Consider the following 15,084-nt stretch of genomic DNA (forward strand, 5'->3'; position numbering starts at 1 on the left):
TCTTTCATCTTTCAAGCCAAATCTATTCTGATACATCGTGTTGTCTCAAGAACCTAAGGGTCATCTTTGATTTAACTTTGCATTTTTAATATCAAATAAAACTCTAAATTATATAATATTTAAAGATGATGTAATTTATTGAGCACTTATTTTGTGCCAAGCACAGTTCCAAACTCTCTTTATATATTGTCACATTTAATTTTTAATTAAATTTTGTGGTTGGCATTATCCAATTTTAAATCAAAGGGAACAGAGGACCAGTAAGTTGCCTAAAATGACAGCTCTGGGGGGAGGCAGAATCCAGGTCTGATTCTGATGCTTCTGCTACTCTGCTTTCTGACCATTCTGCTTTCCAACAGAAAGCTCTTTGTTTTAAATATGCCCTTACACTTCCTCTCTTCTCTACTCCAACTTCTCCCACCTATTTTTATTTTTCATCTTCCCATGCTTAAACTGCTGCTGTATCTTCCTTATTAGATCTCCCCATCATGGATAGACTAATTCTCGAACTTTGACTTGATCTTGTTATTTCTGTGTGCTCTCCACTGCCCCTGCTTTCATCTCTCCCACATCTGAATGCCTTCATCCAATTTTCAAGGACACCCAAAATGTAAATCAACCTTATTTCCCACCATTCATCAAATGTGTACCTTTTCCCTAGGTGTCCCTCATCAATTCCCACTGCGCTTGAATCACAGTATTCACCTTACGCAAAATTCCATTGAGAACTTCATGAGAACAGGGTCATGTACCATCCCACGAATGTATCCCATGTTGATTGTCATGGCGCTAGCTTTGAAGTAGGAAATAATTACTCAACTGGAAAATCTTTACTTGGGTCCAAATATGCTGGTTTCTGTTCTATGATCCTGTGGACATTTATAGGTGATTAGGTATAAGTGATCCATGAACTCTTAGCTCTGCTGGAATGGCTCTCCAAAGTAGAGGGCAGATTCTAAATTCTCCATATCCCATGAGGACACGTTGAGAAATTGAAGAATAATAGATTAACTAGCAGCAAACCTGGAATTAATGTTGCATCACGCCAACCACTCCAAGAGGCAATAAGAGTAGTGTTTGGGAGGTCAGACATCTCTCAAACCACAGGGTGAAAATTTTTCTTGACTCCCGGGAGTAGAGAACAAGAGAAATTATGGTGTCAGGTGCTTGTGAATATGAGTGCTTAATAGAGGGCAGGATTATAAATTAGAGCCTACATTGATGGGCACAAAATATTGTTCGTATGGTGTTCTCTGAATTTCCATTGACTAAGTACAAATAAGAATCCTTAATAAATATTTATGCCCATCCAAATACATAAATATTTGCCTCTAAGTCACATATGCCCCTGTTTTGCAAGATTTTTAAATGGATTCCAAGATATAACCCATGGAGAAAATAAATGTAGGTAAAGTGTGTCCCACTAGTATAGTATATACTTGCAGCAAAAAAGCACATAGTTTATTTTGTCTTACCTAGAATTTTACAAAGTTGTCTACTTATGGGCTCTTTGATTTTTCTAACACATAAAAGTATTCTGCAGAACTAGTGTTTCATGGAACAGCTTAGAAAACTGCCTCTTCTAACAAACCTGGACTTTACTATGTCTACCTGGAATCAGGTTTCTGAAATAGAAAATGACAGGTTTTACTTCAGTCATTTGGCCTCAGGAAATCTTTCTAAGGAAAGGGGACAAGGGAGAAAGGAAGGAAGGGAAAAGGGAAGGAGATAAAGAACCATAAAAGGAATCCCTTCTCTTATCCCTGTTTCCCTTCCCTTCATCCCCACCTGTGCATACTTCTTCTCATGGAAGTTCCCAAGAACTCTGTTATTTTAATATTATTTTTCACTCTCAAAAATCTTGCAAACATAGGTATTACTAGTCTCATTTTACAAATGAGAAAACTGACGCTCAGAGAAATTCTCAAAATTCTCCTCATCCGATGACCAAGATGCTTACTCCTAGCCCATCAATGAACAAACTTGACTGCTAGAATTAATCACCAGGTGAAATAGTTTCTTAACAGATTTTTTTTGATTGGGCAACAATATGCATGGCAGTTGGTACACTGAATTTACATTTTAAGAAGTGGTGATAATATGTGATTAATGTGAAGAACCTTGGCTAATGTCAGTTAAAGATGAGAAAGAACTAAACATGATATAGATATATATTTCAAAATGTATGTCACTGCACAGGGACAGATGTGTTATTTCAGACATGAAACTTGCTCATACACACTTTTCGGCCATCAGATAATTGCATGGGCATGGCATTGTGTCATCCATGTTATACTATAAATTAGATGGATATGATGTCTATTCTCATGAAGGTTACTGTCTAAGAAGAATTAATAGTACATCTCATACTTTGATATTCAACTTTTTGCTGAAGTTTCGCAAATGTATGTGCGTTGAAAAAATACTACAATTGTATACCATTTTTCTCATTTTAAAACTCAGTAACTTACAAAATTTTCTGAATCACCTCATCATTCCAAATGACTATGAAGACTCTCCAAAAATGTATCTCTACCCTTTATTTTTTTCCCTAACTCTCTTTTTCTTGGTGTTTTCCATCAGTGTTTGAAACAATTGTGTACACCTGCCAGGTAAAGTCTTGTACATTTCCAAAAGGGTAGACACTAGTGAATCATTCAGTTCCAAAGACATCAGAAAGCTATCTGGACAATTAATAGTATTGTCACGTATACTTTTTCATTAAAAAAATTCTGTACGTTAAAAACCTCCAGACATGAAAACATAAACTTTTAAAATTAATAAAATATAGTGTAGATTATTCCCATTCTTAGCTTACATTTGTCTTATTACAAGACTTCCTATATAATTCAAGGTAAAAATTCAAGATCTCCTAGAATGTAATTCACAGTAAAAATTACTGTTCAATTTTGGGAACACATTTTTGTCTATTGAACTCATTCCAGATATAGGCAGATTTAAACCATGGGATTACTTTATATTTTTCATCTGATACTCAGGTTATATTGATGTAGACATACATTACAGCAACAACAAAAAATAGTTACACTGCTGTTTTGTGTATTATTTTTTGTATGCCCTTTGCCTGGTGAATACTCTGGAAAGCTTTACATATGGTCCTAACTCTACGTCTGTAAAAACGGAAAATACTCATATTGATATCATAGTCTAAGATATCACCTTGAAAATTGCGGCATTCATTTTTTAAAATATTTCTGTTAAATGTCAAAGTTAAAGTGGTTGATTTATTTGATCTGAAATTGAAAATGATGAACATATTTCAGAGGTGTGTGCAAGTTGAAAAATCCTACAGGTATACGTGAGGCATTTCAGATGCTTTAGTTATTAGATTTTATGTATTCTATTGTGATTTTCATCAACAGAAAATTATATATATGTATATTATATATATAATCATGGAGATTTGTGATCAGATAATACTACTAAATGCTTCTTATTGTACAACACTATCAAATTCAACTGGTCCCTATTATTTTTCAAATCTATTTCCTAATCCATATGGCTGCCACATTAGAAAAACCTGAAAATGTTTTACATGCTTTTGTGGTCTCCACGACATTTTTTTAAAATATATATTTGGTAGAAAATTTTGCTACAAATTACGTCTTCACTATTTATCAACTCTGTGATCTTGGACAAGACAGCTATTCTGAGTCTGAGTTTCTTTAAGTTGAGCTAATAATTCCTATGTGGCTAGTTGTTATAAAATTTAAACAGTGTTTGTCAAAGTGCCTTGTAAAGTATGAAGCACCATATACATGGAAGTAAAGCATTTTGTATGTTACATGAGTACGTACATGCATCTCTCTCTGCCATTCTGTGTACATATATATGAATATATATATTCTTCCAGCATCATCATCATCACCTAGGAAGCTTTAAGAGATTCAGAATCTCTGCATTATCCCAGACCTACTGAATCAAAATTGGCATTTTAAGATAAACAGAAGATTCATATTAATGTTTGGAAAGCATTGCTCTGTGTGGTCTAGTGACAGTGAGACCTCTCTCTCTCTATCTATCTATCTCTCTCCCTACAAACACACTTATACATGTAGCAGCCAGAGAGCTAGGCAGTGATACCAACAAAGGAAAGTAGATTTATCATCTTAAGTTGATAAAAGAACAGCCTAGAACGCTACTTCCTATTTTAATTAGAACTGACCTTCAATAGTAATAGAAGGGCAAAAAGTATTAAACGGCTCATTCCTGGAATGGTGATGACAGTCCAGAATGAGGCAGAATGGAGCACTGCACTGAAATTTTGACTAAAATAATCTAAGAAGTCCCATCCAATTTTGTAATTCTACCCTACATACACACTTGCGTATTTACAGATATATACCCTAACCACAAATATTCTATTCCTATTTTTGATCTATATCTTTAGATCTATTTTGTATGAGCCCAAAACTGCAGATGACAGATTTTTTTCTTACTTTCAAGCTTTAAAACATGGCCTTCTAACACAATAATACTATATTGATAAAATCTAGTGTTAGTTTTCAGAAATAGTATAATTTGCATTCCAATTGCCATCTCAGTGACTATTTCATTATTTGCAGAAACTATTAAGAAAAACATAGAACATTTGAAATATTTTAGTAATGCAGTTGAAACTCACCATAATCACCAAGCAAATCCATTAGACATGTGAACACCACTGTCATTCAACCACAGATAAAAGAGTGGTTACCAGGCTTGTCAATGCAGTCATTTACTAACACTGAGCTTTTGGCTCATGACAAAAGATCTAGGCAAATATTCTTGAAGGTATACTTATTCATTTATATGCTTTTTGGGTTTTTTTTGTTTTTGTTTTTGATATACAGAAAGCTGTACATATTTAATGCCTACAGCTTGATGAGTTTGAAGATAAGTATACACCATGAAACCATCACCACAATCTATACCATAAGCATATCCATCACCTCCAAAGATTCCCTGCCATCCTCTATTATTATTTTGTGTGATAATGTAAATGATCAGGACCCTATGGGGCTTTCCTGGGACAGACCCCTCCCCCATACCCTCTGTTTTAGCTCCTAGCATCTGATGCACATTTCCTGAGTTTTTCAGATGCTTAAACCACCACCAAATGGAAGAAATTAACTACTTGATGATCATGAGCATGTAGTCTGAAACTTCTGATGCCTAAGGATTGATAATGTTAATTGCCCAGTTACCTCAATATCAACCAGTCAGAGAATTGTGCATGAGCTGATCATATACTCTGCAACCCCTCCCCTCCCCTGGCCTTTAAAATGCTTTTCTGGAACCCTGCAGGGAGTTCAGGGTAATTTGAGTATGAGCCACCCGTTTTCCTTGCTGGGCCCTGCAATAAACCTTTCTCTGCTCCAAACTCTGATATTTCAGTTTGTTTGGGCTCACTGTGTGTTGGGCACACGAACTTGCATTTAGTAATAATTTGAGCACTTAACCTAAGATCTACCTTCTCAGAAAAATTGTAAGCATACAATTCAGTATTGCTAATGATAGGCACTATGGTGTACAGTAGATTCCTAGACTCATTCATCTTGCATCACTGAAACTTTATACCTGTTGACTAATAACTCCTAAGTTTCCACTTCCCCCCAGCCCCTGGCAACCACAGTGTGTTTAGCCACAGTGGAAGAAAATAAACCTAAGACATGCTTTTATCTTCTTTGAAGTTTGTGAACTAAATAAAAGAATATGCCTCATTGATGCATACTATGACTGTTTAGGGAAAGCATATTATTTAGTTGGTTTAGTTTTTACTACATACATTTTAGTAAAAATGATGTTATATCCATGTTAGGTGTTTACACCTTGATTTATCGTATTATTAAAGTATTGGTTTTTCAAACTTGTAGATGCTGATATGTTTTCCCTTCTTCCCAGAAGCAATGCTCCTTAGATCCACTTCAGCAGGATGTTTTCATACACTGATGATCAAAAGAGTCCATGATACATGAAATCTCAATCCTGATCATTAGGTGAAACAATTCAAAACTCACCTCTAATTTACATACCTTCAGATGAGACAATATTGACCAAATTATGAATAAAACTGACCCTGGGATAACCAAGAAGATCATCCTTGAATTTTCATTCTCACTAAGATGTTGCCATGGTATTGGTGCTCTTTTATTTAAACTTAGAAAGTAGACAATAGAATTTTAACTATGCCATGAGATGCATTAATGGGGTAAATTAGGATTTTGGAATTAACATATACACACTACTATATATAAAATAGATAACCGACAAGGACCTACTGTATAGCACAGGGAACTATATTTAATATCTTTTAATAACCTATAATGAAAAAGAATCTGAAAAAGTATATATATATATATATATATATATATATATATATATATATAACTGAATCACTTTGCTGTATACCTGAAACTAACACAACATTGTAAATCAATTATACTTCCATTAAAAAAAGACAGCTACAAGAATATATTTTAAAAACTGTTCTATGAAAATGTTCATTTTCATCAAATTTTTCCTCCAATAAGACTCTTCTAGATTATGCTTTATTTAAATTTTAATTGAAGGTTTACAGATTTGCAGTTTGTGCTAAGTTTAATTTCTGTTTCATGAATTCTGACACTTATTTTTAAATCATTACTTTGTATCTGATTTACCACATTTTTTACAATGCATTTACCACTTCATATAAATTATGCAAAGTAGAGGTTTGGTCTGCATCAGCTCTCAGCCAATGCTGTACAAGGCTTTTGGAAGGAAAAAGGAGAAATGATCCCATCTCTGAAGCTCATTTGGGGAGAATACTATATAAATTTGTGCTTACTGTAAGGTTGAAATTAATCTTGATTTCCTGTCAACTGTACAGGGATTTTACAATATAGTTCATAATAATGTTTAATTCCTCTAGGGTAGGAGTTAAGATAAACAAGTCACTGACAGTGTTTATCTATAAATATAGCAGATGGTGTGGGACTGAGGTTGATTATTAACTCTGCCGACTTTAATTTCGTGGTTATAAAGCACAGTAAATCTCACTGTTTATAAAAGGTGGGAAAGAATCTCCAATGGGCTTCAGTAGCCAAGAAACCTTCTGTAACATTAATCTCTAACTGATATTTGGTATCCTCCTAGGGTGCAATATTTAAGATTGTGGAGTGACTGCTAGTCACATAAAAATTTTCACTGGGATCATTAGCTAGCATTTCTGTCATTGATCTATTATAACTTTGTTAATGAGTTCCATGTGAGTGAAATTTAGTGAATGAGACAATTCTTTCTATGCCTTGCTAGGTGAATGTTTAACAATTACTTTAGGCAGTTATATATCTAAAAGATAGCCTAATTAATCAAAATCATACCTTTTTTCTTATACAAAGATGAATTGTAATACCTAACTAGGCAAGATGTACTGAATAATCAGCCAGTGTACATTATATACATTTACATTTTGGTCATGAATCTGCCTAAAATATCACAAAATACCATAAAATTTAAAAAGAAACAAAATAATTTATTCTTAATATTCCAATTTATTTAAATATAAGATTTGATTATGATCACTTACTTCACTAAAAATCTGTATGCTTAATTTGATTGAAATTAATTCTTCCCCCAAAAAGGACCACTGTTATAAAAATGGTATTATTTGAAATAGCTCGATTTTTCCATTCCAACTTTCTAGTGAATAACAGAATCATTTTATAACCACAAAAGTGAAAAAATAATCACAACCTCTACCTCTATTGTTTTTACATTCAGAAGAGGTTGATTTTTCACTTCCCAAGAAGGTCAGACTTTTATAAATATAGGATAATCTGATATATGAGTTGGGGATTAAAACAATCTTGAACTAAAAATGTCTTAACTATGTTGGAGGTCAGACTCCTTGAGAATGAGTTTTCAGTGACAAAATCCTCAGTTACTTTTCTAGCTCTTGTATTGGGCTGCTTCTCCTGGACCCACCCTGAGAGTTTTATTACTGATCTGAAACAGTCTGGCTCCTGTGCTTTCTACCAATTAGTCTCAGCACAGATCTCAAACCTTGACTTCCAAGGAGCTGGCTTCTGACAACATCAGCCCTGGGTGGAGAGAGGCTGAATGGAGCTGTTGGTAATATACCTTCTCATCTCCTTTCCTGTTCAGAGCCTCCTGTCACTCTTGTCATTGGATGCAATACCCTGCTATTTGATACACTCACTTCCACAAAAAACTATCCACTCAGACTTAGACTTCCAGGTCTCAAAATGCATGAAACATCTATAAAAGACAGCAAAGGCTCTCTCAAGTGGAGGCTTTGTCTGTTCCCCACCCCCTTTTTTTAAGTCTCAAAACCCACCTGAACCAATTATCATCAAATAAATTGGTTATTGTGTTATTGGTATGTTTGACATTCATATATGTGTTGACTTGAATCAAAACTAGGGATGATTTCACTTCAAAGTTATCAATAAAGTCACCTAAAATAGTTCTATCAGTTAAGTCTACAGATTACATCTTCTTGTCTTATGAGTTGTGATGTGAGGGTGGAAATGTGTTTAGAAAAACATGGTCGAGAAGACAAGGGCCACAGAATGGCCAAGAGGATCCCTTCGGTAAGGCAAAAATAGGTAAAAGCAATAGAAAGTGAAGGGGCTGAAAAAGGGAGACAGAATAGGGGAAATAACAAAACCGGATATTGAAGTGTCTAGGTAGAGAGGCAAACAGTGTGATTTGTTTAGGGAGTCTCCCTTACGTACTTTAAGAATTCATAAATACTGTGGGTCTTAGGGAAATGAGATATTGTTAAAAGCACATTCAAACAATCACTCTTGTAAAGAAGGACTCTTTTTCTGTATCACAATGGGTAGCCTTAAATTACTGTGTTTTTTTTTTCCTAGTCTATGTATAAGGTACTATGAGCTGTCTTATAAAATGTAATCATTTTCCTAGTCATGGTTTGGGGAAAAAAAAAAAAAAAGAAAAACAACCACACAACTTCTATTATGAAATTATTTGATTAAAGGGTGAAAAAAAAGCTGTTAAAATTGAATAAAAGTACTCCCCGTTTCACCCAAATCTATCATATTTTATTAAGATAATATCATAGAAATAAAAATTGTTGCCTTATAATACAAAGCAAATTACAACCCACAGGATAAAGATAATGCATGACTTTTAAATACTTTTATCTCATTTTCATTATTTTCTTTCAGATTATCTGACACTGCATAATGTCAAAGGCATTGCATTGCATAAAGGAAAACATGCAAAGGAAATAACTCTCAGCGGATTTCATTCCCCCTTCAATGGTCAGTGAAAAATCCATCCTCTAAAATATTTTTAGTATTTATTCTCTCTAAAAATCCAGTAATTAAAAAAAATCTTTTGTTTCTAGAAGTCATCTATGCTGTCATGTGCATGGCAGTCACCTGTGGAATTCTTCTCTTGGTGATGGTCAAACTGAGGTAACTGGATGCAAGTCAGAAGGGAAGGGCTAGAAAGGGGCCAGCCCTGTGAAAGCACATTTCACAATGGCAGAGCTTACCAGGGCCGAGAAGGAAAGCTTCTCCATTAAGACTTAGGAAACCATTCTTAATGTGGGATGAGTACATGAAAACTTTACTCTGTCTTCATATGTAAGGTAAATGTGATCACAGGGATTCTTTCATGTTGCATTTTATAAGCACATATGCATTGTTCTCCCAATGAAATGGCTCCCAATCATTCTCCCGGTTTTCCTACAAAATCCAGATTGAACTTTGCTGCATTCCTTAATCAGATCACTTGCAGGATTAATCAGCTCATATAATGGACCTGCTGTGTACTTCATACACTTTATACTTAACTGAAAATTTACTCTTCACTCTAATTTCTTATATGCTAATGAGCTTTATTCATATTTTACCATGTAGTTATTAAATGAGACATGTAATGAGGCCTCACTGGGTATCCTTAGAAAGACGTATTACTATTGCCTGATGTTAATTCACTCTTTCCAAATCTTCTGTTTCCTTGGCTGCCTTCATTGTGAATGTGAGACCTCAGGTTAGAGATATATCAACTTCTAGATTCCTACATGTCTAGGGTTTAAAATATTTCTACTTATATAACACTTACAAATAGATATAAAGTGGTGTTCAGTTGCTTAGTTTTAATTTAAAAAAGCCCCTCATATTTAAATATCAATGCTGTTCACTTGCTTATTCATGATACAAATGTATACATTTTTGTATACAAAATGGAATACAAATATTCCATCACAGAGGTATAATTTGAGTATCATAAATGTTAATGAAGAAATATATATATTAAGTGTATATATACATATATATTATATACATACACATAAAATATACTTATCAGTAAGATTAGGCCTGAGGGCAGCAGAGGTGGTGGACATTTCTCTGATCTCATGACGCTCAGAGAAGAAGAGTAAGTAAACTTACTTACTCATCATCAGTAAACTTGATGATGCTTGTACACATATGGTTCCTCAGACTCCAAGGCTTTGATGACCAGACAGATCAAGTGCAAGATTTAGTGGGGACGGTGTATGGTGGTACCAAGGAGTTGGGCACGTGATGAGGGTGTGCTCTGTCTACAGACATTCAAACTTACTTATTTTTAAAAGTAATCCCAGCTAAACATATTCCCTTGTTGGACCCAGCTCCTCTAACTGTTTAACTTAATGCTGACCAATATCAATACCAAACACACTGCTTCTCTCCAAGGCCTTAAAAGTTGTATTTGTACGAAAAGATATTCTTTGAGTTCCAAGATATAGTTTAAAGGCCAACAAATAAGAGTCAGTTTCAAGGGGGAAAAATAGCATTTGGAATTTATTAAACTTTCCTTTATTTGGTTTAAAATATTTGTGAGCATGGTTCAGTTACTGGGCCTGCCTAGATATTCCATCACAGAGGTATTGTTTGAGAGAAGCACCAAAAACTTTCTAGCTTAGCAAAAATCTTAAAGGTTTTCAATCTTTATTTTTTAGTCACTCACTTAATGTATAAACTTCACATCTGCCACCTTGGTTTTATTACAGATTACTGTTGTGCCCCAGGTAGATGAGGCCTATATGGCTACTCAAAATTTCCTATATATCAGCTGTTATTTAACCTTTCTTGCCCGCAGAGAAAGATATATTTCTTTACTGGATGACAATAGGAGTGTTATAGGCAAAAATCTTGAATTGACTCTAATATGTATTTAAAAGCAAATCATTCATATTATATATTATAATATTTTTATTAGTTATAATATCACATTGTAATATATTATAATTATATTATACCATTATTATTATATTACATTTAGTTATCAATTATTTTCCACACAATTTATATTTGATCCTTACATGTAATCTGAAAGATCCAGACCCAGGGTTAAGAAATGACAAAAGTAAAAGCCATCATGGAAAGAAGGAACAAAACGAAACAGAAGCATCAGTAACAACAAAACCTGTGTTACTTCACATTGAAGATCAATAATACCTTCTTCATAAAGCAGGCTGCTTGCCACTCACCTGGTGGGCAAGTCTAATCCATATGAAGCAAATCTTCATGTGAACCATGTGAACCACTCACCTGGTGGGCAAATCTAATCCAGTAAAGATGAAGGATTTTGCATTTGCTCCATGTTATGCTAAATTAAAACAGCCCTAAATCTTCAAAGAAATTTGCAGCGAAAACAATGATTAAAGTTTAAATATTTGAGACAAAAGACTATTTTTCTTTTCGAAAATGGTTACTTGGAGATCATAGTTAAGGGCATGATACTTAGAAAGACCATAGAATATTCTACTTTTGAAACTTTGCATTCAAAAACTTAATTATCTTCCCCTCCAGGCATAGAATCCAACCAAAAAATAAGCACAGACACATTTTTAAAATCCTTAAAATAGCATACTGTTAACTTTTACTTTTACTTTTATATAGAACCTTCAGAATATCAAGTCAAAACAAGAGACCCTTCACCAATCCAAATACCTGGAGGACTCATGATTCATTGAGAGTCACGAATAATTAACAATCACTTTCTTTAAAGCAAGTCTTTGTAGCCAGTCAACAGAATATCCTATCCATTGTCAACAAAGAAAATGTTAGGATGGATTTAATGGTACTGGATCATTAAGTATGTTCATGTAAGGTATAATAATTGGAATGATGTTAGATTTGTTTTTTCTTAGGAAAAAATTCAAGTATAAATTTACAGTGGTATCTTTGGACACTAGTATAGAATTACAAAATTACCCTTGAAGGCAAAAAATAGTGTTATTCTAAGCTACACTCTGCGTAGTTTGTTTCATAATAAATTTGAGTCCATATAAGAATAATTTGTTGTATCCTAATATAATTTTATAGTTAGCAGAGTATTTTCTGGTCAGTTTTATAAATACCTATTAACTTGCCAAAAGGAAACTGCTAATAAAATAACCAGTGTATGTGTCATTTGTATATCCATTTCCAAGTCATCAACTACATAATTAGCATTAACTTTAAGTTTCTAAATATATTTGATTAGATGATTAGTCTTAAAAATCGGAAGTGATATCTTTGGATTTTTGTAATTTGAATACTATTGAACTGTACTTTGTTAACTTGATATTTTTATGTCATGTTCATAAAGATGTAAAGCAACTACACTGGCCAAAAAATCCATGTGCATTTCAATGATATATTTCATTTGTAAATTTAATTTTTTCCTATGCTAATTATTATGAACTTCTGCAATGATAAAGTAACATGATAATTGTTACTTTCTATATTGTTACTATAATGTTACTTTTGGCCTGATTTGACATCAGAATATAAATGTGAATAGAAAATTGTGGAAAAGATGTTTGTTAAGTTGTTGATACATATGTGCTTTTTAACTCTCTGCAATCACATTATACCCATTTCTAAGAACATACACGAGTTAGTTTTATCTGTAGTGACACAGAGACTCAAATATTCAAGAACAGGAACATATATTTAGTGATATATTTACAATTAAAGGTCAAACATTTTCTACCTGTTGGTATCAGATCTATTGCTCTTCACTATACTTCAGATCAAATTGTCTACATTAAATCAAATTTAAAGTTAAAATTTGGCTATGTTTACTTGTAGTAATGGAAAAGCCATCCTTTATATTTTCAAACAGGGAAGAATAACTTGGTGAATCACAAAGCTCCCTCAAGGAGCTCTCCATATTCCAGTGGCTGCTAATTCTCTTAGTTATATGAAGAGAATGTAGGTCTTTCCATTTCCAAGTCACTGCCATTTATTGCAGGCTTGCTAATGCCTAGGAAAAGAACTGTTCCCTAGAAAACAGAGGAACAAAGTCAAGTTGCTTTTAGAAATATGTTTGTGTTGAGCAGAAAAGGGGGGGATGGAGTGTGAAGTAATAACTAATAGTTAAAGAGATTAAGCAATTTCTCAAAGTCTCACACTAGTCAATATAAAAATTAGTAATTGAGCACAGATATAGCAGATTTTAGAATCTTTTATCTTAATTCCTAAACTCTACTGTCAATCACTTATCCCAGCTGTAATTGTGTCATTTTTGTACATAAACAACCAGGAAATACCTGTTTTAAATATTCCTCTCTGTAGTACCATCTATAGCAACCTAGATTACATGTCTAGTAATTAGATGCTTTTACCTGTAATAAAATGTCTTAAATGAAAAGGAACACACAGTATTTCGTATATCAAGAAGTCCAAAGCAGAACATCTCAAGGGTTGGTTGACTTAGCAGTTCAGTGATACCTCCCAGGACTCAAATTTTTCTTTTCCACCCTTTCATAGTCAATGAATGACTGGCATAAGTCAGACTTTATAAGAAGACATGGAAATATAGGAATTCAAATTGCCATAATTGATACTCTAATCCCTGAATCACCTGAAGAAAGGGTGAATTTCCAAGTAAACTCAGAGCTCTACTTAGCAAGGATAAACAGGAGAGGAATCTTGGGTAGATAGTCAACAGTTTCTGCTACAAAAGTCTAGACTATCTCCTTTGTAAATTAAATGATGTCTCTCATGACCTCAAACAAATAAACTGAACAGTTTGGACTTAAGTTCTATTTTTCATTGGGCTCTTTGGAACTAAAGAGCCCAAATCTAAAACAGTGTTTCTCAGGCTGTCAAGGAGCTCAAGTTCTACCAATTCAGGATTCTTTTTCTATTCATTAACGAACACAACTCATCTGGTAGAAAACAATATTTGTTGCTTTGTGTAGGCAAGAACATTTCATCTTCCAGTGAATCTTTTTCCAGAAACATGGAGATCATCCATTCGTTGGCAGGGGAAACACTTGAAGGCTGTGCTACTGACTGTCAAGTTACAGGATCCGGTGAGTGATGAGGTAAACACTACTGTCTGGGTTTTTTGTGGGGACTTCCATCCAAGCAGAGGTGCACTTCAGAGGACTCATCTGTGTTGGGAACCTCTGCCTCAGTAGCACTAGAAAGTTTAAATAAATGTTTCCCAGATTAGTACTAGTAGACAATGTATTAGTAGACAATGTTTCCAGATATTAATAAAATAAAACATCAGGGGTCCCTGATGCCAAATAAGTGTACCATCAGGACAGAAGGGTCATGTTTAGAAGGTAAAGGTGAGATATAAGCTATGAAGAAAAACATTGGGAAACAGAATTTCCACAAAGAGGAAATTCAGAAGTTATAGATGTTCTGCTAAGAGCAAGCTTCAGAGACACCTATTCTTTTGGGATCATGCTATCAAAATTATTCTCTGCAAACAATAAGCAACTGGACTAAAACAGTAGAATTTAAAGGTATTTAATAGGAAAACAAAATTTGTTAATGCCCGATACCTCAATAGTAGAGGTCTTCGAATGTTTGAAGATCAGTTTTGAGGTATTTGGAAGAGCGAAAAGGTTGATGGGAATATGTTGTCTAACATTTCATGTTTGTATTGAAACTTGTTAGAACTGGGGGCAGGCAAAGGGGGGTGTAGGAGTGAGGATGAGGAGTGAGCAGAAGGGGGAGTGCTCAGCATTATTGGCGGAAGTATTGAAATTCACGAGGATGGTTCATTGTACAAATTATAAGGTGTATTCTACCCATCATGGTAGTTCTTATTTCA

General features: G+C 34.1%; 1 protein-coding gene across 1 annotated transcript in view; it reads left to right on the forward strand.

Annotated features, from left to right (window-relative positions):
* GFRAL (GDNF family receptor alpha like) overlaps window positions 1-11,998 on the forward strand; it is a gene marked incomplete at both ends in the record, with an annotated part of 59,421 nt that extends 47,423 nt beyond the window's left edge. The window contains 5 exon segments of the mRNA XM_082663499.1: window positions 9,198-9,295; window position 9,297; window positions 9,380-9,449; window positions 11,925-11,943; window positions 11,945-11,998. Coding sequence (XP_082519625.1) covers window positions 9,198-9,295; window position 9,297; window positions 9,380-9,449; window positions 11,925-11,943; window positions 11,945-11,998 — 242 coding nt within the window.
* Between the last annotated feature and the right edge of the window lie 3,086 nt (window positions 11,999-15,084).

Source organism: Grampus griseus, assembly GCF_964374135.1.
Source record: "Grampus griseus genome assembly, chromosome: 10".
NCBI classification, from domain to species: domain Eukaryota; kingdom Metazoa; phylum Chordata; class Mammalia; order Artiodactyla; family Delphinidae; genus Grampus; species Grampus griseus.